The sequence below is a fragment of the Doryrhamphus excisus genome, chromosome 5, assembly GCF_030265055.1.
Source record: "Doryrhamphus excisus isolate RoL2022-K1 chromosome 5, RoL_Dexc_1.0, whole genome shotgun sequence".
Lineage (NCBI taxonomy): Eukaryota > Metazoa > Chordata > Actinopteri > Syngnathiformes > Syngnathidae > Doryrhamphus > Doryrhamphus excisus.
The window spans coordinates 18021646-18047290 of record NC_080470.1 but is presented as its reverse complement, the minus strand read 5'-3'; the positions used below and the strand labels follow the sequence as shown (position 1 = coordinate 18047290).

Genomic DNA, 25645 nt, shown 5'->3' with positions numbered 1-25645 from the left:
CCATATAAGGAATGTGTTGGAATAAACTCTGAAATCAAGCATTCAGAGCCATCCCAAACATCTTTTATTATTATTTATGGGAGAGTGGATAGCGCACAGACCTCACAGCTAGGAGACCCGGGTTCAATTCCACCCATTTCTGTCTCATGAAACCAATTGGTGGTTCATTATTTAGTGAAATCATTTCTTTTTTGAATTTATTATTGCTCTTCAACCAAGCAAAATTGTGTAATTTTCTTTTCAGATTTCTCAATTAATTGACAAAATTTTCAGTAGAATATTCAATTACCATAACATTCGATAGCTGTAGCCCTACAAGAAGATTAGTAGTGCCTTGGTTAAGATCATCAATTTGTTCCAGAATGTCCAACTCAAACCAAGACAGACTCTAACCAAAGCAAATTTTCCAGTGTAAACAAACCGGAGAGTATTTTGGGGCGAATGTAAGTGAAAAGGGCTGCACAGCGATCGAGTGGTTAGCGCACGGGCCTCACAGCTAGGAGACCCAGGTTCAATCAAACCCTCGGCCATCTCTGTGTGGAGTTTGCATGTTCTCCCCGTGCATGTGTGGGTTTTCTCCGGGTACTCCGGTTTCCTCCCACATTCCAAAAACATGCTAGGTTAATTGGCGACTCCAAATTGTCCATAGGTATGAATGTGAGTGTGAATGGTTGTTTGTCTATATGTGCCCTGTGATTGGCTGACCACCAGTCCAGGGTGTACTCCGCCTCTCGCCCGAAGACAGCTGGGATAGGCTCCAGCACCCCCACGACCATCGTGAGGAAAAGCGGGAGAAAATGAATGAACTGGTTGTTCATTATTTAGTGAAATGTTTTCTAGTATTTTGTGAATTTATTATTGCTCTTTAACCAAGATTTTATGACTTTCTTTTAACCAACCAAAATTGTGTTTGTTTGTTTTTTACAGATTTCTCAATTAATTGACAAAATTTTCAATAGTATACTCAATTACTATAACATTCAATAGTTGCAGCTCTACAAGAAGATTAGTAGTGCCTTGGTTAAGATCATCAATTTCTTCCAGAATGTCCAACTCAAAGACGGACTCTAACCAAAGCAAATTTACCAGTGTAAACAAACCTGGTTTCCTCCCCCATTCCAAAAACATGCTAGGTTAATCAGCGACTCCAAATTGTCCATAGGTATGAATGTGAGTGTGAATGGTTGTCTATATGTGCCCTGTGATTGGCTGGCCACCAGTCCAGGGTGTACCCCGCCTCTCGCCCATAGACAGCTGGGATAGGCTCCAGCATCCCCCGCGACCCTCGTGAGGAAAAAGCGGCAGAAAATGAATGAATGAATGAGCTGCAGCTCTACAAGAAGATTAGTAGTGCCTTCGTTAAGATCATTAATTTCTTCCAGAATGTCCAACTCAAACCAAGACGGACTCTAACCAAAGCAAATTTTCCAGTGTAAACAAACCTGGTTTCCTCCCACATTCCAAAAACATGCTAGGTTAATTAGCGACTCCAAATTGTCCATAGGTATGAATGTGAGTGCGAATGGTTGTTTGTCTATATGTGCCCTGTGATTGGCTGGCCACCAGTCCAGGGTGTACCCCGCCTCTCGCCCGAAGACAGCTGGGATAGGCTCTAAAACCCCCCGCGACCCTCGTGAGGATAAGCGGTAGAGAATGAATGAATGAACAACATTTTTAGGTCACAAAAGTGGAAACTCAGTCTGGGTGGTTGCAAATGGGTGGTTGCTTTTTGTCTGATTTTACTTCTACTTTGTTTTATTTGACCAAACGAATGAAAACATCAAGTGGCCATGTTTACCCGGCAACGGATTGAATCGATGACGGAAGCGTTGCTGATTTGAATAAAAAAGACACACGTCTGGAGTTGTCGCATCTGGCCTGTTGGCGTTTGAGTGGCGCCAAGCAGGCTGAAGGAGAGAAAACTCATCACGTTGCTGCCGGAGCCATTTAGAACCACACTGAATGCCATCAAGTCGTTAGGAACCCAAAGCAGCGGAAATAAGCATCCAGTGGATTGAAAGCGGGGCTTTGGGCTTGTGGGCGAGGTGACATTGTAGCCGTATGAGTCCAATCGGGTTCTCTTTCTCCACATCACCTTGCTTTGCTATAAAATTGATAAGTTCAATATTGTAGGAGACATCTTTGATTTAAAAAAAAAAAAAAAAAAAAAACGAATTCCACCAAAATTGAGGCGTTCGACTACTTTCAGTTTGTTGGTGTGCATCATAATGACTTTGCACTGCGTATCTTCAAAGTCCAGCCATGGCAACCATGCAGGAAAAAAACAAACAAACTGGAGATGAAGCAACGTTTTGAAAGGCATGTCAAGAGTTTGTGACGCCATCTTTCATTCAAGCAACATGACAAACACGTTTGTATTCGGAACAGAAGCTGAAAAGCAGCCTTTGTTGACGTGCCAGAAGTCATTTTACACTATTTCACTCAGCCGCCCAGAGGATTCGTCAGCATCAATACTGTTACCATAGCAACAAGGGACCATGAGTTCAGTGCCATCCTGTTGTTTCCGGAGAGGTTTTTTTTTCCTCTACTTGAGTTTCATTCAATAGCGTGACAAAAAAATAGCAAAAAGAGTGGAAAAGATTCTGACTTTGTGCAAAAATCATGTAGTGCTCTCATGTTTTACAGTCAACAAGTTGAAAAGACACAAGTATTAGCCACGTATACATGGACCCAAATATTCCAATTCCATTTGGGTTATTTGCTCAAACGGAAAGAATGTAACCTTTATATACACCTCATTCCGAAAGAAAAGTGCCAATCCAAATGAATATATAATGGGATTCCCAGGGGTGGAATATTCCTTTCCCCAATCCGATTCAGGTATCTTGTACCCACTCAAACGGAAAGTTGTCAGGGTGCGTTTTTCTTCTTCTGTTGTTTATTGGCAGTTGGCAAGCAGCTTTCATGTGCATTAGCGCCATCTGTGGAACAGAATCTAAACCCTTCTATACGCCATTCACAAGTCCAGTTTTATTAAAAAAGAAAATACATATCTATATAAAACATGTGACGAGCTTAATTATAAAATATTAGCAAGATTGAACTTTATTGGGTGCGTTCTTTCAGCGAATGCTGAGATATGACGCAACACGCAGCTCCAGACGTTCTTCGATTTTAAAAAAAAAAAAAAAAAAAAAAAAAAAAAAGGGAGGCGAGCAATCGGCACTGGACTGCTGCGGAAAGTTTATTTTTGATCCAAACTAAATTTCAAGACTGGACCAACGAAAAACTGGCAATACGGAGTTATTCCAACAAGTGAAAGAAAAACTTGAGGAAGTTGGTATCACGTGATGTTGGTGTTTACGTTTTACTGGGCATGCCCCATTGACTATTCTGATTGATTATAGCGGCGCATGTAGACACGCGATTGGAATATTCCTTTCCATGGATACCATTGTTTTCGGAAAGACTCCATTCGGAAAGAGAAAAACTCCTCATGTAAACGTGGGTACTGTTTTGTTTTCAGGTGTGATTCTCTTAGCTCTGTAGTAGTTATATTGTTGTCTTCTTTGAGACAAGGACCAGGAAGGTTAGTTTATGGGGACAATTTATGTCCTCATAATATTTGGGGGGATATAAATAGCACACGAGTGTCTTCTCCAACTCCATTTATCCTGTTTATGTAACAATTTATGGCTCTTTTTCTTCTCCAAGGACAATACTCACATGAAGACTAAACATGGGTACACTGTAGTCAGTGTACTATGGATTACAGCACAAACAAGTATTCAACACACATTGTCCAGTTGTCTTCTTGCACAGTTGTGCATCATTTTTCTGTCCATGTTAGACCCAGTTTGTGCTGCTCTCTGAACGGAGTAGTTTGGGATCACTTGCAAATTTCGTTGTTTTCCAAAGAAAAACACATTTTCATGAATTTCATAAACAATTTTTTAGCAATTTCACAAACATTTGTATCCATTTCACAAACAATACGCATCATAACAAAGCCAAAATTAGTTTGGGAAAATATCTATTAACAATAATGTTTATAGCCGCTTGGACGGGCCATGGAAGCAATGTTTGGCCACTTTGTTTTTCACTTTCATTTTCCTTTCCTGAAGTAGAAAATATTAAGGAAAAAAAGTCTTAACAGGAAGGGTTGTAGCACAAAATGTTGTTACTCGAAACGATGTATCTATAGTCTACCACAGGGGTCGGCAACCTTTACTACCAACAGAGCCATTTTACCCCCATGCTCACTAAAGGAAAATAGACTGGAGCCGCAAAAAAACATAATTTAAAAACAATTCAAAAGTTTGAATCTTTCTTAAATTTTTAATAGCAATTTTTAAATACTTATACAAATTTTTAATACTTATTTAATAATAAGTTTTAATAGCAGAATACAACAAATTGTTGTTTCTCTCCACATGCGAAGCATAAATGTAAGCCAGAGAAGCAGAGAAGAGAAAGGCATCTGTTCGGGCAGAATTTAAAACTACAAAAAAAGCTCATCCAATCACTAGTCAGAATTGTATTTCTATATATATATATATATATATATATATATATATATATATATATATATATATATAATTCTATTTATTCTCCACATTATTATTTATTATTTATTTTTATACGGGAGCCAGGCAACAACATTTCGTTGGCAATTTTACTGCTGTGTTATTGTGCAATGACAATAAAGAAAGTCTATCTAAAAAAAATAATAATAATTCAGCCAGGATTGATTCAGGGTCTCACAGAAAGTCAGATAAAAAAAAAAACTCATTACAAAGATGCATATTTTCGGGTGTTAAAAAAAAAGGGAGCCACAACAACAAGGCCGAAGAGCCACATATGGCTCTGGAGCCGTGGGTTGCTGACCCCTGGTCTACCACAAAATGCCGACAATTAATTAATTCATTTTGGACAAACTTAGTATGTGTAAATGCGCGCTAACCACAAACAGTCGTAACAGGAAAGGTTGTCGCACAAAATGTTGTAACTCGGAACGATGTACAGTACTGCTCAAGAGTTTGGGATCACTTGCAAATTTTGTTGTTTTCCAAATAAAACCCTAATTTTCATCCATTTCCCAAACAATGAAAATGAATGAGATGATTTTCAAAGAAGGATGTACATTTTTGCACAGAGGCCTACTATCAACAACTGTCAGTCCTCTGCATCAAGCTCCTGGTAGTGGTGGTGTTGTTGTCATGGTCTGGGCTTGCGCGAGTGCTACCTGCACCGGAGGAACTGCGGTTCATTGAACTTTAAAGTGAATTCCATCAAGTGACGAGCAGGATAATTATGTTTCTGTGAATTCTAAGTAGTCGGTAACAGGATAATTCTGTCACGATGACAGAATTGTCATGGCTAAGTGTGTGCATGAGTGCTGCCGCCAACAAATTCCAAAATTCCAACAAGTGAGGAGCGTGTCTGGCTGACAGTCAAGCACGGTGATGGTAGTGGGCTGTATGAGTGCTACCTGCACGGGAGGAACTGCGGTTCAGAGGAGAGTACATCTCGTGCCATGTCAGGTGTGACATCATCAATGTAAACACTACCAGTCAAAAGTTTAGAGACACTTGCCCATGTTGTTAAATGGGAAGGTGTGTCTAAACTTTTATATTAATTGTATTTAATATATTATTATTATATTATTAATATTTCATATGATATTTTTATACTTAATTCCAAAAACATGCTAGGTTAATTGGCTAACTCCAAATTGTCCATAGGTATGAATGTGAGTGTGAATGGTTGTTTGTCTATATGTGCCCTGTGATTGGCTGGCCACCAGTCCAGGGTGTACCCCGCCTCTTGCTCGAAGACAGCTGGGATAGGCTCCAGCACCCCCAGTGAGGAAAAGCGGTAGAAAATGAATGAATAGCCAACGTATCTTCTGCTACGTATCTCATAAGTTTCTTCAGAAGTAGGTGTTGCTAACAGGACCACTGCTAAACGCTACAATGAGCCTAATGAACTGATAATTATTTACAGCCGCAATTCCAGGGAAGTTGAGAGCAGTTGTACACAGACAGATGTGTTTACGGGATCTCTAAACGGATCACAAGTGGATTTATGGCTTCATTAGTTTGTGTTTGGAGCCCCGGTGACACGCCGCAGGGTAGAGGATGGGGATCTGGGAAGGAGACCGCTACAATTCTCGGTGTCCTAATAATAAAAGACATAAATCAACATAAAGATCTTTATCAGACGCAGTTGGCGAGTAAACAAACTTTACACATCTCATCATCTCTGCGATATTAGGATTCAATCAGTTGTACGTGTGTACCCGTGCATGACTGCTTCCATTGTTTGGTTTTGTTATGGATTGGAAGTACGGCATGCTCTCTGCTGGTCTCATCCAAGAAGGATTAGCCACAAGGTTCCTCAAGTCCAGACCTCTGCTTCGTGTTCCCTCTTAGAAAAACACATAAGGTGGATGTTTGCATTGTGTGTATGGAAATACACACACACGTGTCACTTTATTGCAGTCAAAGACAACAGACATTTTAATTTAAATGTGAATGGAGTACATGCGTACGTATGCAGGATAATAACCTTTCTTTATTTTACTGAGTCAACAGACAGATGGTTGTTATGTTTGTATGTGAATGGATGGACAGATGTTTATCACGTGTGAATGGACGGACATGTATCTGTCTAGAAAGACTGATTTTCTCATGATGGACTCCTGTTTACATTAGGAGGCTAAGTGAGTGGACACACAGATCTTCATGTCATGTAGGAATGAGATTGGACAAACAGATGTTCATGTAAATGGAGAGACGGTGTTAACATTTTGTGTTTTACCCCCATTTTTCAGATGTTGGGTGATGTGTGGATGGACATATAATTATATGTATGTGAAAGGACAGACATCTGTTTACATTATGTGAACGGACAAATACATTTAACCTGTGTAAGTCAGACAGATGCATATGGGGGGTTGAATACACTGACACATTTGTTACTACTGCTATCACTTGGATTATTTATGTGAATAGACAGATGAGATGTTTACATTATGTATGTATGTGAATGGACAAACTGATGTTGTGTGAATGGATGGACCAAAATTGGGAATATTTGTATGTGAATGGACAAATGGGATGTTTACATTATGTGTGTATGTGAATGGACAAACTGATGTTATGTTGTGTGAATGGATGGACCAAAATTGGGATTATTTGTATGTGAATGAACATAACAAAATTGGGATTATTTGTATGTGAATGGACAGACCAGATTTTGGATTATTTGTATGTGAATGGACAAACAGGCTGTTTAGATATATTTGTATGTGAATGGACAAATGGGATGTTTACATTATGAATGTATGTGAAAGGACAGACCAAAGTTTGGATTATTTATTTATATGAATGGACAAACTCATATTACGTTATGTGTGGATGCGAATGGACAGACCAAAGTTTTGATTATTTGTGTGTGAATGGACAAATATGATGTTTACATTATGAATGTGCGTATGTGAATGGACAGACCAAAATTTTGATTATTTGTATGTGAATGGACAAACGGGATGTTTACATTATCATAGTAGGTGAATGGACAGACCAAGTTTGGATTATTTGTCTGTGAATGGACAAACCAATGTTACATTATGTGTGCATGTGAATGGACACACTAAAGTTTGGATTATTTATTTATATGAATGGACAAGCTGATATGTGTGGATGCGAATGGACAGACCAAAGTTTTATTTGTGTGTGAATGGACAAACGGGATGTTTACATTATGAATGTATGTGAATGGACAGACCAAAATTCGGATTATTTGTATGTGAATGGACAAACAGCATGTTTAAATTATGATTGTATGTGAATGGACAAACCAATGTTACATTATGTGTGCATGTGAATGGACAGACCAGATTTTGGATTATTTGCATGTGAATGGACAAACCGATGTTACATTATGAATGTATGTGAATGGACAGACCAAAATTTTGATTATTTGTATGTGAATGGACAAACGTGATGTTTAAATTATGATAGTATGTGAATGGACAGACCAAAGTTTGGATTATTTGCATGTGAATGGACAAACCGATGTTACATTATGTGTGCATGTGAATGGACAGACCAAAGTTTGGCTTATGGGACTGTATAATGGTGTGTGGTCATCAATGATTGATATTAACACATTAATGAAGTTATTCCCACTTAAGGGTAAAAAATAACTGCGGAGGAGGAAAGTCATGGCGGAGAAACAGCCAAACCTTGAGAAAGCTGCTAGTGTTTGGAACCTATTTGAAGTGTTGCACACAAGGACTTGGAATTGAATGAAGCATCAAGGTGATAAAAACATAACCGGGCTCAAATGGGAGCATCAGTCTCAGCCAATCAAAGTGGCCCCGGAAGGAGCAATCATGGAGTCGAAACGGAACTCTCTTGTTTTTCTCCGGGTTCTATGGAAATATAAAAACGGTGCATACAGAAAAAGCTCTCTTTTGAACGAGCACGCACCGAATGAAGGTCATTTTGTAAACAATATTTTGGACTTGATGTCCAAATCATTTCTAACTCTCTCTCTCAGGCTGCATACACAACACTTCATAGTTCAGCTGCTGCTTGATGAATATAGCTGATGTGTATATAAAGTATATATACCAGATTGGCCTCACTTTGTCAATTCTGTGCCCTTTTTTTTCATAAATAATCTTTTTAAAATGTCCGCACAGTGGACCAGTGGTTAGCAACAATACAGTCAGGAGATCAGCAAGACCTGGGTTCGATTCCCCCGCTTTAGCATCTCTGTGTGGCATTAGCGTGGGTATCCTCCCCCATTCCAAAAAACATGCTAGGTTAATTAGCGACTCCAAATTGTCCATAGGTATGAATGTGAGTGTGAATGGTTGTTTGTCTATATGTGCCTTGTGATTGGCTGGCCACCAGTCCAGGGTGTACCCCGCCTCTCGCCAGAAGACAGCTAGGATAGGCTCCAGCACTCCCTCATTTTTCAGATGTTGGGTGATGTGTGGATGGACATATTATGTGTATGTGAAAGGACAGACATCTGTTTACATTATGTGACAAATACATTTGCATATGGGGGGGATTATGAATACACTGACATGTTTATTACCACTGCTATCACTTGGATTATTTGTATGTGAATGGACAGATGAAATGTTTACATTATGTATGTATGTGAATGGACAGACCAAAGTTTGGATTATTTGTATGTGAATGGACAAATAGGATGTTTACATTGTGTGTATGTGAATGGAGACCAGAATTGGGATTATTTGTATGTGAATGGACAGACCAGATTTTTGATTATTTATGTGAATGGACAAATGGGATGTTTAGATATATTTGTATGTGAATGGACAAACACAATGTTCACATTATGAATGTACATATGTGAATGGACAGACCAAAGTTTGGATTATTTGTGTGTGAATGGACAAAAGGGATGTTTACATTACAAATGTATGTGAAGGGACAGACCAAAGTTTGGATTATTTGCGTGTAAATGGACAAACCGATGTTACATTATGTGTGCATGTGAATGGACAGACCAAAGTTTGGATTATTTGCGTGTGAATGGACAAACAGGATGTTTTCATTATGACTGTATGTGAATGGACAGACCAAAGTTTGGATTATTTGCGTGTAAATGGACAAACGGGATGTTTACATTATGAATGTATGTGAATGGACAGACCAAAATTTGGATTTGTATGTGAATGGACAAACGGGATGTTTACATTATGAATGTATGTGAATGGACAGACCAGAATTTGTATTATTTGTATATGAATGGACAGACCAAAATTTTAATTATTTGTATGTGAATGGACAAACAGAATGTTTACATTATGATAGTATGTGAATGGACAGACCAGAATTTGTATTATTTGTATATGAATGGACAGACCAGAGTTTGGATTATTTGTATGTGAATGGACAAACAGAATTTCTCCAGCACCCCCGCAACCCTCGTGAGGATAAGCGGTAGAAAACGAATGAATGAATGAATGAATAAAAGTCAAGAAAGCCTTCTGAATATGTTTTTTGAGCCCTGTAGACATGAAATAGCACCCCTATATTCACCTTGAGACTCATTACCCAATGTAGTTGATATAATAGGAGAAAATAACGCATAAATAAGAGGTAATATGACTAGATTTACTAGATTTACCCCGCCTCTCGCCCGAAGACAGCTGGGATAGGCTCCGTAGATAGTGGATGGAAAGTGCAAAAGGTCCCTGGGCCGCACTTTGGACACCCCTGATACTATACTGTACACGGACAGCAGTGATCAATAATGAGGCAATGAGGCTTTCAATGTGTCTGCTAGGATTTACGACATGCAGACCCCCCCCCCCCCCCACTCTGTCATAAAAGGACGCCGTGCGATACGGAACCCAGACAGAGACGTAGTCCGCATAGACTGGGTTCCACATTCCGAACTGATGATCCCAGCATGCACTCTTCTCCTTGAGGCTATTCCAAGTGAAGTTTCCTGTCAGTTGAATGCGATTCCAGCTTCTTTTCATTCTAATTAGTGCTTATTCTATCCTGTTAGCTACATGCGCCATAAAGCTGCTGGCATTTAAGTGGCATTTATCCGCCCATTAGCCACCCGCCTCGTCCTGTCTTGCACTCCCGGCTGACACGCTGTTGCTCAAGGGTCGCTTATCAGTGAGCTCCGTCCACAAGCCCGTCCCGCCCACCGACGTCCTCAGGGGCACCGCCGGCGACGCATCATGTCCGGGTTGGTAGCTACCACATCGTATACGTTTAACAACCGGGACTTGCTTCGACCTAAGCTAGGGGGTGTCCAAAGTGTGTCTATGGGTGCCATTTGTGGCCCATGACTGTAAAAAGTCATAATATTATGAAAAATAAACAAAACAAAATATTTGGGGTTTTTGGAAAATTAGTTGGCATAAAGTTGAAATATTAAAGAAAAAATAAATGGTTTTATTCAATAATATTTCAATAAAAAAAGTTTTAATTTTTGGAAAATTTGGTTATGGAAAAAGTTTTGTTTAAAAAAAATTTGGGGCATAAATTTGAAATATTAAATATACTTTATAATATACTAAAATGTAATGTCATAATATAAGAAAAAACAGCACAAAATACGTTGTATGTTTGGAAAATTAGGTTGAGGAGAAAGTTATGTAAAAAAAAAAAACCCCGGCAGAAATGGAGACTTTTTTTTTTTTACAAAAAGTCAAAATTTTCAGAGAAAAAAATCGTACTCTGAAAAAAAGTGGCAATTTTACCCCAAAAACAAATCATAACTCATAATAATATGTAATAATAATAATAATAATAATCACTCATAATATTACGAAGGAAAAAAAAAGTAGCATAAAGTTAAAATAATAAAGGAAAAATTTTTTTTATTAAATATTGCAAAAGACAAAAATAAAGTTGTAATTTTTGGAAAATTTGGTTACGGAAAATGTTTTGTTTAAAAAAAAAAGTTAAACAAGAATAACCTCGAAATAAATTATTTTAGTAGCATAAATTTGAATATACTTGAATATACTGTATAAATATACAAAAATGTAAAGTCATAATATAAGAATCAAATGCAACAAAATATGTTGTATGTTTGGAAAATTAGGTTGAAAAAAAATTTATTTTATTTTTAAAAAATGAAGAAAAAAAGCAGTAATTTTACAAAAAGTCAAAATTTTCAGAGAAAAAAGTCGTACTCTGGAAAAAAAAGTAGCAATTTTACCAAAAACAACTCATAATATTACGAGGAAAAAAAGGTAGCATAAAGTTGAAATATTAAAAATATATATATATTTTTTTATTCAATAATATTGCAAGAAACAAAAATAAAGTTGTAATTTTTGGAAATTTTTTAGTAGCATAAATTTGAAATATTAAATATACTTTATAAATATACTAAAATGTATAGCCATAATATATGAAACAAATGCAAACAAAATAGGTTGTAAATTTGGAAAATAAGGTTGAGGGAAAATGTTTTATTTTTTTTATTATTAAAAAAGATGCAGAAATGGAAAAAAGCTGTCATTTAAAAAAAAGTCAGAATTTTCAGAGAAAAAAGCTGTAGTCTGAGAAAAAAAGTAGCAATTTTACAACTCATATATGAGGAAAAAAATATTTGCATAAAGTTGAAATATGAAAGAAAATGTTTGGTGTCAGAAGAGGTGACAAGGTTACGACAAAGGAAAAGTCAGAGCAGCCTTTTCTCTTCAGGACGAGGGTTCTCTCATCCATAAATATGTGCCCCCACCGTCAGCAGGGGGGGGTCATTGGAGGTGTTTGTCACCAGGCTTTGTCTCATGAAGAACATCAGATAAAGATAAAAACAATCCAACTCCGTGCAGCACTGAGACAAAAAAAAATCACCCATAACAAAACCCTCCATCCATAAACCCCCCCAACCTTATCTCACATGACATCCACGAGTGTTTTCTTCTCTAAAGGGCAGGAAGACCACTGATCCCTCCACGCTTCACTTCCAATTTCTCAACAAATCCTTCATGGGGACATTTCAATAGTTTTTGTATTTCTCCACTAGATGGGGCATTTTTGGTCCCATTCAAAGCATGCAGGAAAAGTGCTGTGTTATGCTGTTGCTATGATATGATAAAGTATGTCCCTATGCATGCTGGAGAATGGCCTACAGCAGGGGTGTCCAAAGGGTGGCCCAGGGAACCTTTTGCTGTTTCTTTCATCTGCCCGCGGCACATTATTTACAAATCAAACTACAAGTCAATACATGTCGTTGGGGATGTCCGATATCGGCATTAAAATGCAATATCGGTTGAACTGGGGGGGGCAGCTATTATTTAACGAGAATAAAGTCAAAATATTAAGGGGAAACATTTTGTACTCTAACAAGAAAGTGCAAATTTTCTGAAAAAAAAGACAGCAGAAATGCAAAAAATGCTGTCATTTTACAAAAAGTCAAAATTTTCAGAGAAAAAGTTGTACTTTGAGGAAGAAAAAGTGGCAATTTTACTAAAAACAACTCATTACGAAAACTTTTGCAAAAGTTATGGAAATATTTGAAATATTAAGTATACTAAATATTAAATATACTAAAATGTAAAGTCATAATATAAGAAAAAAATGCAAAACAAAATACGTTGTAAGTTTGGAAAATTAGGTTGAGGAGAAATTTGTAAAAAAAAAAAAAAAACAGCAGAAATGTAAAAAAAAGGCTGTCATTTTACAAAAAGTCAAAATTTTCAGAGAAAAAAGTCATACTCTGAGAAAAAAGTGGCAATTTTACCAAAAACAACTCATAATATTACGAGGAATAAAATGTAGTAGAAGTTATGGAAATATTTGAAATATTAAATATTCTAAATAAATAAATATTAAATATACTAAAATGTAAAGTCATAACATAAGAAAAAAACACAACAACAAGCATAAGTTTGGAAAATTAGGTTTTGGAGAAAATTATGTAAAAAAAAAAAAACAGCAGAAATGAGAAAAAAAAGCTGTCATTTTACAAAAAGTAAACCTTTTCAGAGAAAAAAGTGACAATTTTACCAAAAACAACTCATAATATTACGAGGAATAAAATGTAGCAGAAGTTATGGAAATATTTGAAATATCAAATATACTAAAATGTAATGTCCTAATATAAGAAAACTCAACAAAATGTGTTGTAAGTTTGGAAAATTAGGTTGAGGAGAAAGTTATGTAAAAAAAAAAACAGCAGAAATGAGAATTATTTTTTTTTTACCAAAAGTGAAAATTTTCATAGAAAAAAGATGTAATTTTACCAAAAACAACTGATAATATTACAAGGAAATTTTTTTGCAGAAGTAATGGAAATATTACAAAAAGAACATTTAGGAAGATTATTTAAGTAGAAAGTTGTAATATTAAAAAAAAAATGGGAGGGATAAAAATGCAAAAACCAAAGTTGATATTAATAGTCTTTTCCATCTTGATCACAAAGCTGAGATTAATTTTTATGTTGAAATATACACAGTATAACTTGTTAGCATGGCAAAGTGGTATCCTTTCATTATTTTTCATTTCTACTCTATGAAAGTACGGTCATTCAAATCCACATAAATAAGTATTTGCTAGAATATGTACTGTATATTTCATACAAAGAGTAGTAAAAAGCCATTTTTGGGAAGCTGACATAGGAAGATACTCAAAGGACTCCCTTCGCGTTTTAGGACTCATTTTTCGAACTGCTGAGTCAAAATGTGGTTTGTTTGAACATCCAAGCAGCGTACCTTGGAGAATAATCCTGTTTCTTTTATTCCAGTAACGACGTCACAGCACAGAAACAAAGCAACACTGCAAATACTAATCAATGAAAAGTATACACATACTGTACTATACTGTATACGTCATCTTTTACAGTATAATGTCATTGCATCATGTAATCAGCACAAATATATATATATATATATATATTCTTCGTTGGTCAATCAGTCAGCCTGTCAATCATCCGTCGGGCCGTCAATTGAAGTTTTGATTGCTGATAAAACATCATTTCCTGTTATGGTAAAAGACATGCATACTGTCGCATATCAAACAATCGAATGAAATATGACTGTATTACATGAAATATGACATGACTTTATTACATTATCATCCAATGGGAAGCTTCTATCTCCAAACATTTATTTTATTTTTTTATGAAGGGAAAAATATAAGAAAATTCTGGAAATACTTCGGAATCTTTCCCCTTTTGTGACGCTAGTGTTGTGTTCATGTTGTGTAAAAATGTGTTTACTTGTGCAAGTGTATGCCGAGGTTTTTTAACTGTTTAATTTTGGATTTTCCACAGCGAGCCTTTTATTCTTCAATGTGATGCATTTTTTTACATGGTGGGAGTGGGACGTTTGAGCGTTGCCACAGTTAGAGTATCATGGCTGAGATTGACGGTGTGGTCGTGTTTCCTGCTGGGAAATAAGCAGCATCCCTCGCCGGGTGAAGCGTACATTTCATTTGATTAGAGATCCATGAGCATGCTAATGTCCAATTTACACGTCTTGATTAGCACGTTAGCGCTGGATGATATAACAGGCAAGCGCAGGCTCATCCCGCCGGTTGGATGTGCAAATGAGCAGGGGTGGGCGGATCCATCCAAATATCGATAGTATCGATACCAGCTATCGATAAAGTCATCGCTTCCGGACTCGGTCGTGACCGGTGAATTTATTAAAAGTAGATTTTCTTATTTAGGAATGGAATATATTATTATGAAAGACAAACAAAACAAAATATTTTGGGTTTTTGGAAAATGAGTTAGCACAAAGTTGAAATATTAAAGAAAACAATTATTTTTATTCAATAATATTGCAATAAAAAAGTTAATTTTTGGAAAAGTAATGGAAAAAGTTTTGTTTAAAAAAATGTGTAGCATAAATTTGAAATATTAAATATACTTTATAAATATACCAAAATGTAAAGTCGTAATATAAGAAAAAAACACAACAAAATATGTATTTTGTATGTTTGGAAAATTAGGTTGAGGAGAAAGTTATGTAAAAAAAAAAAAAACAGCAGAAATGCAGAAAAAAAAGCTGTCATTTTACAAAAAGTCAAAATTTTCTGAGAATAAAGTTGCAATTTTACCAAAAACAAGTCATGATATTATGAGGAGAAAAAAGTAGCATAAAATTGAAATATTAAAGAAAAAAAAAATATTCAATAATTTTGCAAGAGACAAAAATAAAGTTGTAATTTTTGGAAAATTTGGTTACAGAAAAAGTTTTGTTTTAAAAAATTTTTTTTAACAAGAATAACCTCGGAATAAATCATTTTAGTAGCATAAATTTGAAATATTAAATATACTTTATAAATATACTGAAATGGAAAGTCATAATATAAGAAACAAATGCAACAAAATATGTTGAGGAGACATTTATTTTATTTAAAAAAAAAATGTAATCTGGGAAAAAAGTGGCAATTTTACCAAAAACAACTCATAATATTACAAGGAAAAAAAAGTAGCATAAAGTTGAAATATTAAAGAAAAAATAAACCTTTTGATTCAACAATATTGCAAAAGACAAAAATAAAGTTGTAATTTTTGGAAAATTTGGTTACAGAAAAAGTTAAAAAAAAAAAAGTTTAACAAGAATAACCTCGGAATAAATCATTTTAGTAGCATAAATTTGAAATATTAAATATACTTTATAAATATACTGAAATGGAAAGTCATAATATAAGAAACAAATGCAACTAAATATATTGAGGAGAAATTTATTTTATTTTTAAAAAAAAGGTAATCTGGGAAAAAAGTGGCAATTTTACAAAAAACAACTCATAATATTACAAGGGAAAAAAAGTAGCATAAAGTTGAAATATTAAAGAAAAAATAATTTTTTTGATTCAATAATATTGCAAGAGACAAAAATAAAGTTGTAATTTTTTGAAAATTTCGTTATGGAAAAAGTTTTGTTTTTAAAAAGTTTTTTAAAGTGATCGCTTCCGGACTCGGCCGTGACTGGTGAATTGATTCAAAGTAGATTTTCTTATTTAGGAATGGAATATTTTTATAGTTTTAGTTGTGACTACTGAAATATTTTATTTGTAAATAAAGTTCACTTATCACTGTCAGATCTGGAACCAACTAACTGTGATAAAGAAGGGTTAGTGTATTATTATTGTATTGTTTACAAACTCTGAGAATGTATTTTTTGGCTTTGTGGCAAATAAATGTTGATTTATTCAGCATTTTTTAAAATATTTTATTCAGATGTATTTCTTACAGTTGTATGAAATAAAATACAGAAATAATATTTTACATTGTCTATATATACATATGTGTGTGTGTGTAGTTACATTACTCACAAACACGTTTGTCGATAAAAAGATATTATACATGATATTTTATTCCAATGATTATGATTTTGAACAATTTCAAGAAAAAAAAAATTGGTATCGCCCACCCCTAAAAAAAAAAATGCACCACTAGCATGGTCTTTACAATAATCCTGGTTAGAACACTAACCAAGGCCAACGTCCATGAATAAATAAATCAATAAATAACATATGGAATAGCATCTGTTAGCCATTTGGCACATACACATGTACATTCGCCATTAAGCCCCGCCCACTCGGTCGAAGTTCGCAGTCCAGAGATGAACCATCTTTTCTTTTTCACGTATGTTTGTTTGTTTTTTAGGAACTATGGAAATATTTACAGGCGTTGATATCAACATCCAGCAGGTCGCAGCTATGGCGGATCCGGCTTTTTTTTTTTAACTATATTTTTGTTGTAACTTACTGTTTTTACCTCCGACCCTCATGTGACCATCACATGACCATCACGTGACCCCTAGCTACCGCCACTGCTCGCTATGGAACAGGTTTTTGTTACTATTTAGTCCCCTCCCCCAATCATGGAGGGCCACATTGGAAAAAAAAAACAAAAAAACTCAGGATATCGAAAATAAAGTCGTAAATTTACGATAAAAAGTTCTAAATTTACCAGAATAAAGTCCTAATGCTACGAGAATAAAGTGGTATTATGTCAGAGCGAAGATGGAGCATAACTCGGGCAAGCTTTTATTTATTATGTGGCAGCAAAACAGCCCTTTCACTAACGACTTTTTTTATTTTTATTTTTTTTGGACATTTACAACTTTACTCTTGTAGATTTTTACTGCTTATTTATTTATTTTATTTATTTTATTATTCTGGTTGTTTTTTTTACGAGTTTATTTAAATCTACAACTTTGTTTTTTTGAGACGGAAAATACGGATGCTAGCTAGCTTAGCTAGAGTTGGCTTAAAAAAAAATTTTTTTTGGATGTTTACAACTTTACTCTTGCAGATTTTTACTACTTTTATTCTGGTTGTTTTTTTTTTATTTAAATGTACAGCTTTGTTTTTGTAAGAAAACATTCTCATTTATGGTATTTTCACGTGTAAATTTACGACATCAGCGTCAAGTTACCGACTTTATACTCGTAACTTTATTTTTGTAAATTTACAACCTTATTCTTGACTTTTTTTCTCGGAACTTTGTCATTTTTTTCTCATAAATTTAAGACTTTATTCTGGTATATTTACGGCTTTTCGCCACTATTATTGAATATTGTTAAAATAATGAACGCATGCTGAAATGTGAGGGCTGTACAGAAGATACGGACACTAGCTAGCTAGCTTAGCTAGAGCTGGCTTAAAAAAAATAAAAAAATTTTGGACGTTTACAAGTTTACTCTTGTAGATTTTTACTACTTTTATTCTGGTTGTTTTTTTTTTACAAGTTTATTTAAATGTACAGCTTTGTTTTTGTGAAAAAACATTCTAATTTATGGTATTTTCACGTGTACATTTATGACATTAGCCTCAAGTTACCGACTTTATACTCGTAACTTTATTTTTGTAAATTTACAACCTTTTTCTTGACTTATTTTCTCGTAACTTTGTCATTTTTTTTCCTCAAATTTAAGACTTTATTCTGGTATATTTACGACATTTTTTTTCTCATTAATTTTCATGTTTTTTTTTTATGTTTAAAGCTTTACTTTCTAAATGTACTGCTTTATTCTGGTACTTTTACGACTTTATTGTCAGTCTTTTTCTTGTAAATTTACAACATAAGCCACATAAGTTTACAAATGTATTCTCGAAAATAATTTTTTTTTCCAATGTGGTCCTAATACTTAATGGTATGTTCCAGTTGGAATGGTTGAGTCTGAGTTCTGAATTATGGCTTCTTGTCATTCAAATGTGATAAGAAGAAGAAAAAAGTTTGGACTCATTCTTTTGTCGTTCTCGGCAATGAGATGAAAAAGTGTCCGAGTGAGACATCCTGGCAGGAGAAGATAAGGAATGCATTCATGGGATTTTTTGCTTTTAGGAAATTCCTTCTTTGGTACTTTGCTCTTTCTGGAGGCTTTCTTGGTTCTGCTTATTCAGCGCCGTTTGGGTCTCCTTGGGGTCCTCGATGGAGCAGTTGGAGACGGCGTTGGCCACCAGGCAGAACTTGCGGAGGAGGATCTCCCTGAGGAGCAAGTAGACCCACGGGTCCAGGATCTGGTTCAGGGAGGCCAGGCGGATGGCGGTCAAGAAGAAATTACAGTCCAAGTGAACGTCTCGCACGGAGGAGGAGGAGGAGGAGGATGAAGAGGAGGGGTGGGAGGGTTCTGCCGTGGAGTTACATTCATGGGAGGACACCTGGGTGGAGATCATCCTCAGCATCAGCACCTGAGGAGCATCAAGGGTGGGTTATGGTCGAGAATGATAGGAAGCGTGGTGGTGCTAGCGTGACAGTACTCGGCTGCACGAGTGCTGCCAGTAGTGGGGAGCTGTGGTTCATTGTGAATGATCCATACAGTCTTGGTTATTGGTACAATACTGAATGGATGCTGAGAAGATACGGACGCTAGCTAGCCTAGCTAAAGCTGTCTGGAACAAGGAACAAAGTCTGACGCTAACCAAAACATACACTCACTGGAGCGTTAGCTAACTGTGTTAGCTAACTCCACAGTATTGTTACAATGCTGAATGAATGCTGAGAAGATACGGACACTAGCTAGCTAGCCTAGCTAAAGCTGGCTGGAACTGGAACAATGTTTGACGCTAACCAAAAAATACACTAACTGGAGCGTTAGCTAACTGTGTCAGCCAACTCCACAGTATTGTTACAATAATGAACGGATGCTGAAATGTGACGGCTGTACGGACACTAGCTAGCTAGCCTAGCTAAAGCTGGCTGGAACGGGGAACAATGTTTGACGCTAACCAAAAAATACACTAACTGGAGCTTAGCTAACTCCCCAGCATTGTTACAATAATGAATGGATGCTGAAATGTGACTGTACGGAAAATACAGACGCTAGCTAGCCTAGCTAAAGCTGGCTGTAACTGGAAGAAAATAACTTCTGCGAGCTACCACCAAGGACATTTTGGAATAAAAAAATTTTGACTCGCATTTCGATACATTAAGATGACTAACATAACCATGTTTGACGCTAACCAAAAAATACACTAACTGGAGCGTTAGCTAACTCCACAGTATTGTTACAATAATGAACGGAAGCTGAAATGTGACAGCTGTATGGAGGATACGGACACTAGCTAGCTAGCTAGCCTAGCTAAAGCTGGCTGGAACTGGAACAATGTTTGACGCTAACCAAAAAATACATTAACTGGAGCATTAGCCAACTGTGTTAGCTAACTCCACAGTATTGTTACAATAATGAATGGATGCTGAAATGTGACTGTACGGAAGATACAGACGCTAGCTAGCCTAGTTAAAGCTGGCTGTAACTGGAAGACAATAACTTCTGCGAGCTACCACCAAGGACATTTTGGAATAAAAAAATTTTGACTCGCATTTCGATACATTAAGATGACTAACATAACCATGTTTGACGCTAACCAAAAAATACACTAACTGGAGCGTTAGCTAACTCCACAGTATTGTTGACAGTATTGAGAACATTGTGAATGATCCATACAGTTTTGAATATTGTTACAATAATGAACGGATGTACGGAAGATACGGACACTAGCTAGCTAGCCGAGCTAAAGCTGGCTGGAACTGGAACAATGTTTGACGCTAACCAAAAAATACACTAACTGGAGTGTTAGCTAACTGTGTCAGCTAACTCCACAGTATTGTTACAATAATGAACGGATGCTTAAATGTGACGGCTGTACGGAAGATACAGACACTAGCTCGCTAGCCTAGCTAAGGCTGGCTGGAACTGGAAGATAATAACTATTACGAGCTACCACCAAGGACATTTTGTAATAAAATAAGTTCCAAACACGGTTGGACTTGCATTTCAATACATTAAGACGACTAATAACCGGGAAATGTTTGACGCTAACCAAAAAACACACTAACTGGAGCGTTAGCTAACTGTGTTAGCTAACTCCACAGTAGTGGGGAGCTGTGGATCATTGAGGGAAAGGATGAATTGTAAATATTGTGAATGATCCATACAGTCTTGAATATTGTTACAATAATGAACGGATGCTGAGATGTGACGGCTATACGGACACTATCTAGCTAACTAGCCTAGCTCAGGCTGGCTGGAACTGGAACAATGTTTGACGCTAACCAAAAAATACACTAACTGGAGCGTTAGCCAACTCCGGAGTATTGTTACAATAATGAACGGATGCTGAGATGTGACGGCTGTACGGAAGATACGGATACTAGTTAGCTAGCCTAGCTAAAGCTGGCTGGGACTGGAGGACAATGACCACCAAGGACATTTTGTAATAAAAAAATTAGTTCCAAACACGGTTGGACTCGCATTTCAAAACATTAAGACGACTAACATAACCATGTTTGACGCTAACCAAAAATACACTAACTGGAGCGTTAGCTAATTGTATTAGAACGGACCCACGGTGAGCTGAAATGACCAACATCGCCCTCTAGCTTTTTGGAGGTTTGGTCAACAGTCAAATTGGCATGAAAATCGCAGCGATGCGGCCATTTTTTTGGGGTGAAAGGGCCCGGTTGATTGCATGCAAATGTAGTCGCCGCCAGCACGGACGTGTTTTCTAATCATGTCTTTGGTGGCACAATGAAGTGTGTGTGACTTGATATCACACACACACAGCAGACCCCCGAAACAGACCTCCGTAAAGTGGATTAACGGACAGCAGAGTTTCAGCAGGAATGATGAGGGCGGGGCTAAGAATTTTATGTTTATGGTGGCCAAACAGGAGGGAAGCATTGCACACTATTAAAAAAAAAAAAGCTACATTCTTTTATACTTTGGGGTGGAATATCTTGACATGGGGATGACTTTCACGGTTTGTCTTGATGTGTCTCCCAAATATACGAACACACAATACTTGGCCCTTGGATGCTTCCTGGGGGGTGGGGGGCAATAATGGATGCTTTTCTACCTCTATTTCTGAAAGTACCGGAGCAAAAACAACATTGTGTGGTCTTGCATCGTGATGAAGCTTCTCCTCAGTGTAACCATGTGTGTGTGTGTGTGTGTGGTATTGTTAGGTTATCACAATAGAAAGTCGGTGTGTGAGTCAATCAGCAAGAGCGCACGAGTGCTGAGAGACAGCATTGATGAGAACCATATTTGTGTCATATTTCATCCTTATGGCGGTTTTAGTTGAGATCATGGACATGAACGCAAATGGCCTCTGGCACCTTTGAAAAGTACAATTGAGCAAGAAAAACAACAACAAAAAAAATCATAGAACGGTTTTAATATTAATTGTTATGTTAATTTAATTATACAATAATTATTATTGTTAATATTAATTATTATGTTATGAGAATAAAGTAAAAATTGAAAAAAATAATAAACCTGCAATATTATGAAAAAAAATGTCATTTTAGTAGCGTAAAGCTGAAATGTATATTTTAAGTCACAATATGATGAGAAAAAAATAAAATAATTTTTTGAAAATTGGTTTTGGGGAAAAAGTTAATTATGAAAAAAAATCATAAACCAAAGTTGGAAAATTAAAAACAGCAGAGAGAAAAAAAACAACTGTAATTTTACAAGAATGAAGGTCAGATATTACAACAAAAAAAATATTTTTATGAGAACAAACATACATTATGGAAGAAAATGTGTCTTTTTTAAAGTAGTATAAAGGTCAAATTTTACAATTATTATTAATTTTAAACTTGTAATATTACCAGAAACAAAACAAAGTAACGTCATAATTTTTTAAAAAATTGCTTGGGCAAAAAGTGATATTACAATGAGAATAAAGTCAAAATATTATAAAAAAAAATCACCTATAATTAAATTTGAGTTTTTCAACTATATAATAAGTTAAATAAATATGGCCAATTATTAGTTAAAAATATTGCATATTTAGGAAAATGTTCCTTTTTACCTAAATGACACTAAAGCCTAAAAACGGCTAAATGAAGTAAAATAAAAGGCATTCATAGGACGCATTCAAAGGTGTTGTGGTATGTAGTATTCTAGAGTGGTCACTAGGTGTCAGTAATGTGCAATATGTTTTTTTTCATATAAATACCCAACTCATGTGTATATATATTTTTGACATGCGCCTAACCGTCAACATTTTAAATAATTTATTAATTTACATCATATCCTGTTAAATACCTTAGTGTTTACATTCATTGTATTTTTTTTAAGTACTTGGTCATCTCATACTTTATTCACTTGCCTAGCTTTATTGCATGTTTTTAATGTTTCATAGTAAATTTTTGGTGGGCTTCTGTTGGGCCGTAACCCACGCCAAGCTAAAACTCAACTCTGAACCCCCAAAGCCACCCCCCCCCCCCCCACTCAAAGCCGTGTGTAATAGGAGTGTAGGGGTGACTATAGGGGTGTTATTTTGTGTCTATTAGGGCTCTAATAATGTTAAGTGTATCTAGAAAGCAATAAATAGGTTTTCTGAACATCCAGCAGCAACACCACATATTGACATGACTAGGTTTTTTTTTGTCCGCGATAAACAAGGTATTACAGAAATGGGATTTCGATCACGATTTGAATTCGATGCCAACATTTGTGATTTGTGTTCTTGCTGCGGACTGGTGCAGTTCCGTGTATCGAAAATAATCATTTTTAGTACTTTTTCATCATTGTATTCACATCACAGCCGTATTTCATCCACTAATACGCATTTAAAGTATGAAGAATTAGAGGATGCCCATTGGGGTACATTGCGGTTGTCTATGAACCCTTTCCCTCAAGGACACAGCCCATTAGCAGTACTGCAGAGTCAGTATTGCACATACCAGCAAAGGAGACCAGCACACCAGCAGGACGCACATGATCCCCAGGAGTTGAATGACCGTCTCGGTGGTGAGTCTTTCCCAGTGCTTGGAGGCCTGAGACGTGCCGGACTTGGTCTTGCATCGACTGATCAGACCCCTGATGGTCACCACGTTGCAGGAAAGCGTCACAAGCAGCGAGAAAATCCCCAGTAAGGCAAAGGTGAAGGAGAAGAAGATGTTTCCGGGCACCTGGCTGTCACCGGTGCTGATGAAGCACCACGTCCCGGGCCACTGACGCGTGTACTTGCCGACGCCCACGACGGGTAGCAGCGCAAAGAGCAGCACCAGACACCAAATGAGCGCCAAAGTCTGCTTGGTCACGCTGGTCTTCATGTGGTTGGAGTACCAGTGCGGGTTGGTGATGGCCGTGGCCCTCTCGATGGCCATGGCGCTGGCCATGAAGAGCGCGCACAGCCCGAATGTGGTCATGCACACGCCGAAGAAGGCGCACAGGTTGCCGGATGAGTCGATGCGCTCCCATCGCAGATCGGCCCGATAAACCGAGATGACTATCGGACTCGTCAGGAGCTGCCCGAACAGGTCCGTCAGCGCCAGGGAGCCAATGCAGAGCAAGAAGGACTTTTTCCTTCTGTTCTCCTTCTTCCTGTAGGACACGTAGACCAGGATGAGAGCCAGAGAGTTGCCCACCATGCCGGTCACCATCATGGTGATGGGGAACACCACGGACACGTATCCGCAGTTGGACTCCGTCCTGTTGGCGTCGTCTTCCTCCGCCGGCGCGGACGCGTTGGGGGTCAGCATGGCCGCTAGTCTGCTTTGCAGGCCGTCGAGGAGTTGACATTCGTCCGAAGGCATCGTCTCGGACTGGCTGGGAGGCGGAGATGAAGCGGAGAAGCGGCGTGTGCGCGCACCATCGCGGCACAGGTGCACACTGACCCTGCGGCGCGGTGCGTAAAAGCCCCGGCTCCTTTTACGCACCGGAGGCGGGGCCACCGAGGGGACGTCCTGTCACTCATAACAGTCACGTGTTCGAATGGACAATCAAACCTAGTGATTTATAACTATCCAAGTTTATAAACATACGTGACACTAGCAACCATGTAAAAATATGAAAAGAAATGTTAAAAATTTTAAAGGAATATTTCAGAAATGTTGAATTAGGTGTATTTTTACTTTTACCACACGATTCCCTTCATCCGAATAAATTAATAACAATCATACATCTATTGGTCATATGGTCTGTTTACTGTAAGTGCACGCCCCCTGGTGGTCACAGGACACAAAACTAAATGGACTTTAATTTATTTTCATTTTTACATTATTAACTCCTTATTTCTAAAATGACAAATACTTCAACTTGCTGATATAGTTCATCTTCAAACAGCTAAAATAATGCATAAGGCTAAAAATAAGCAATTAGCTAAAAATGTGATCCAATACTTCTCTACAAGATAGGAGAAATATGATCTCAGGGAAGAAGTGCATTTGAAAGGACTACGTTAAAAAGCCGAGACAAAAAAATAAAATAAATTAATAAAATTCATTCATGAATAAATTTAAAATAAATGCAAATTAAAATAAATTATTCATTCATGAATGAATATTTTTTATTTTATTAAAAGAAAAATATTATTTTATTTATTAAATTAAATTATATATAAATAAATAATATTCATTCATGAATGAATATTTTTTTATTTTATTAATTTATATTAATTTCTTTTTTTTTTTGGTCACGAACCAAAGTACAAGGTGATATGACCATACAATGACATAGCGGGTACCATAGTTACTGTCAATATACTATGTATATATACACTATGTATATACCATAATGGGTACCATAGTTACTGTCAGTAACTGTAAATATACTATGGTACCCATTGTTATATGTCATTATCACCTTGTAATTCAGTACGTGACAAAACTAATACAAAAAAACCTTAAACTATATTAGGAGAGCAGGAAGTGAACAAATGCAACAGTTACTGATTGTAAAAGT

At 36.6% G+C, this 25645-nt stretch overlaps 1 protein-coding gene across 1 annotated transcript; it reads right to left on the bottom strand.

Moving 5' to 3' along the window:
• Positions 1 to 16174: 16174 nt before the first annotated feature.
• ptger3 (prostaglandin E receptor 3 (subtype EP3)) lies at positions 16175 to 24577 on the bottom strand. The gene is made up of 2 exons (XM_058073854.1): positions 23644 to 24577; positions 16175 to 19136 (listed from the first exon to the last, which is right to left on the bottom strand). Exons 1-2 carry the CDS (start codon positions 24496 to 24498, stop codon positions 18786 to 18788), a joined length of 1206 nt encoding a protein of 401 aa, XP_057929837.1. The 5' UTR covers positions 24499 to 24577; the 3' UTR covers positions 16175 to 18785.
• Positions 24578 to 25645: the final 1068 nt, after the last annotated feature.

Excerpts from the sequence above, each read along its gene's own strand:
- ptger3 (XM_058073854.1), bottom strand. The coding sequence starts at position 24,498 with ATGCCTTCGGACGAATGTCAACTCCTCGACGGCCTGCAAAGCAGACTA. Across the intron at positions 19,137-23,643 it reads TGTGCTGGTCTCCTTTGCTG|GTGCTGATGCTGAGGATGAT; the intron begins GTATGTGCAATA and ends GATGCTCCTCAG.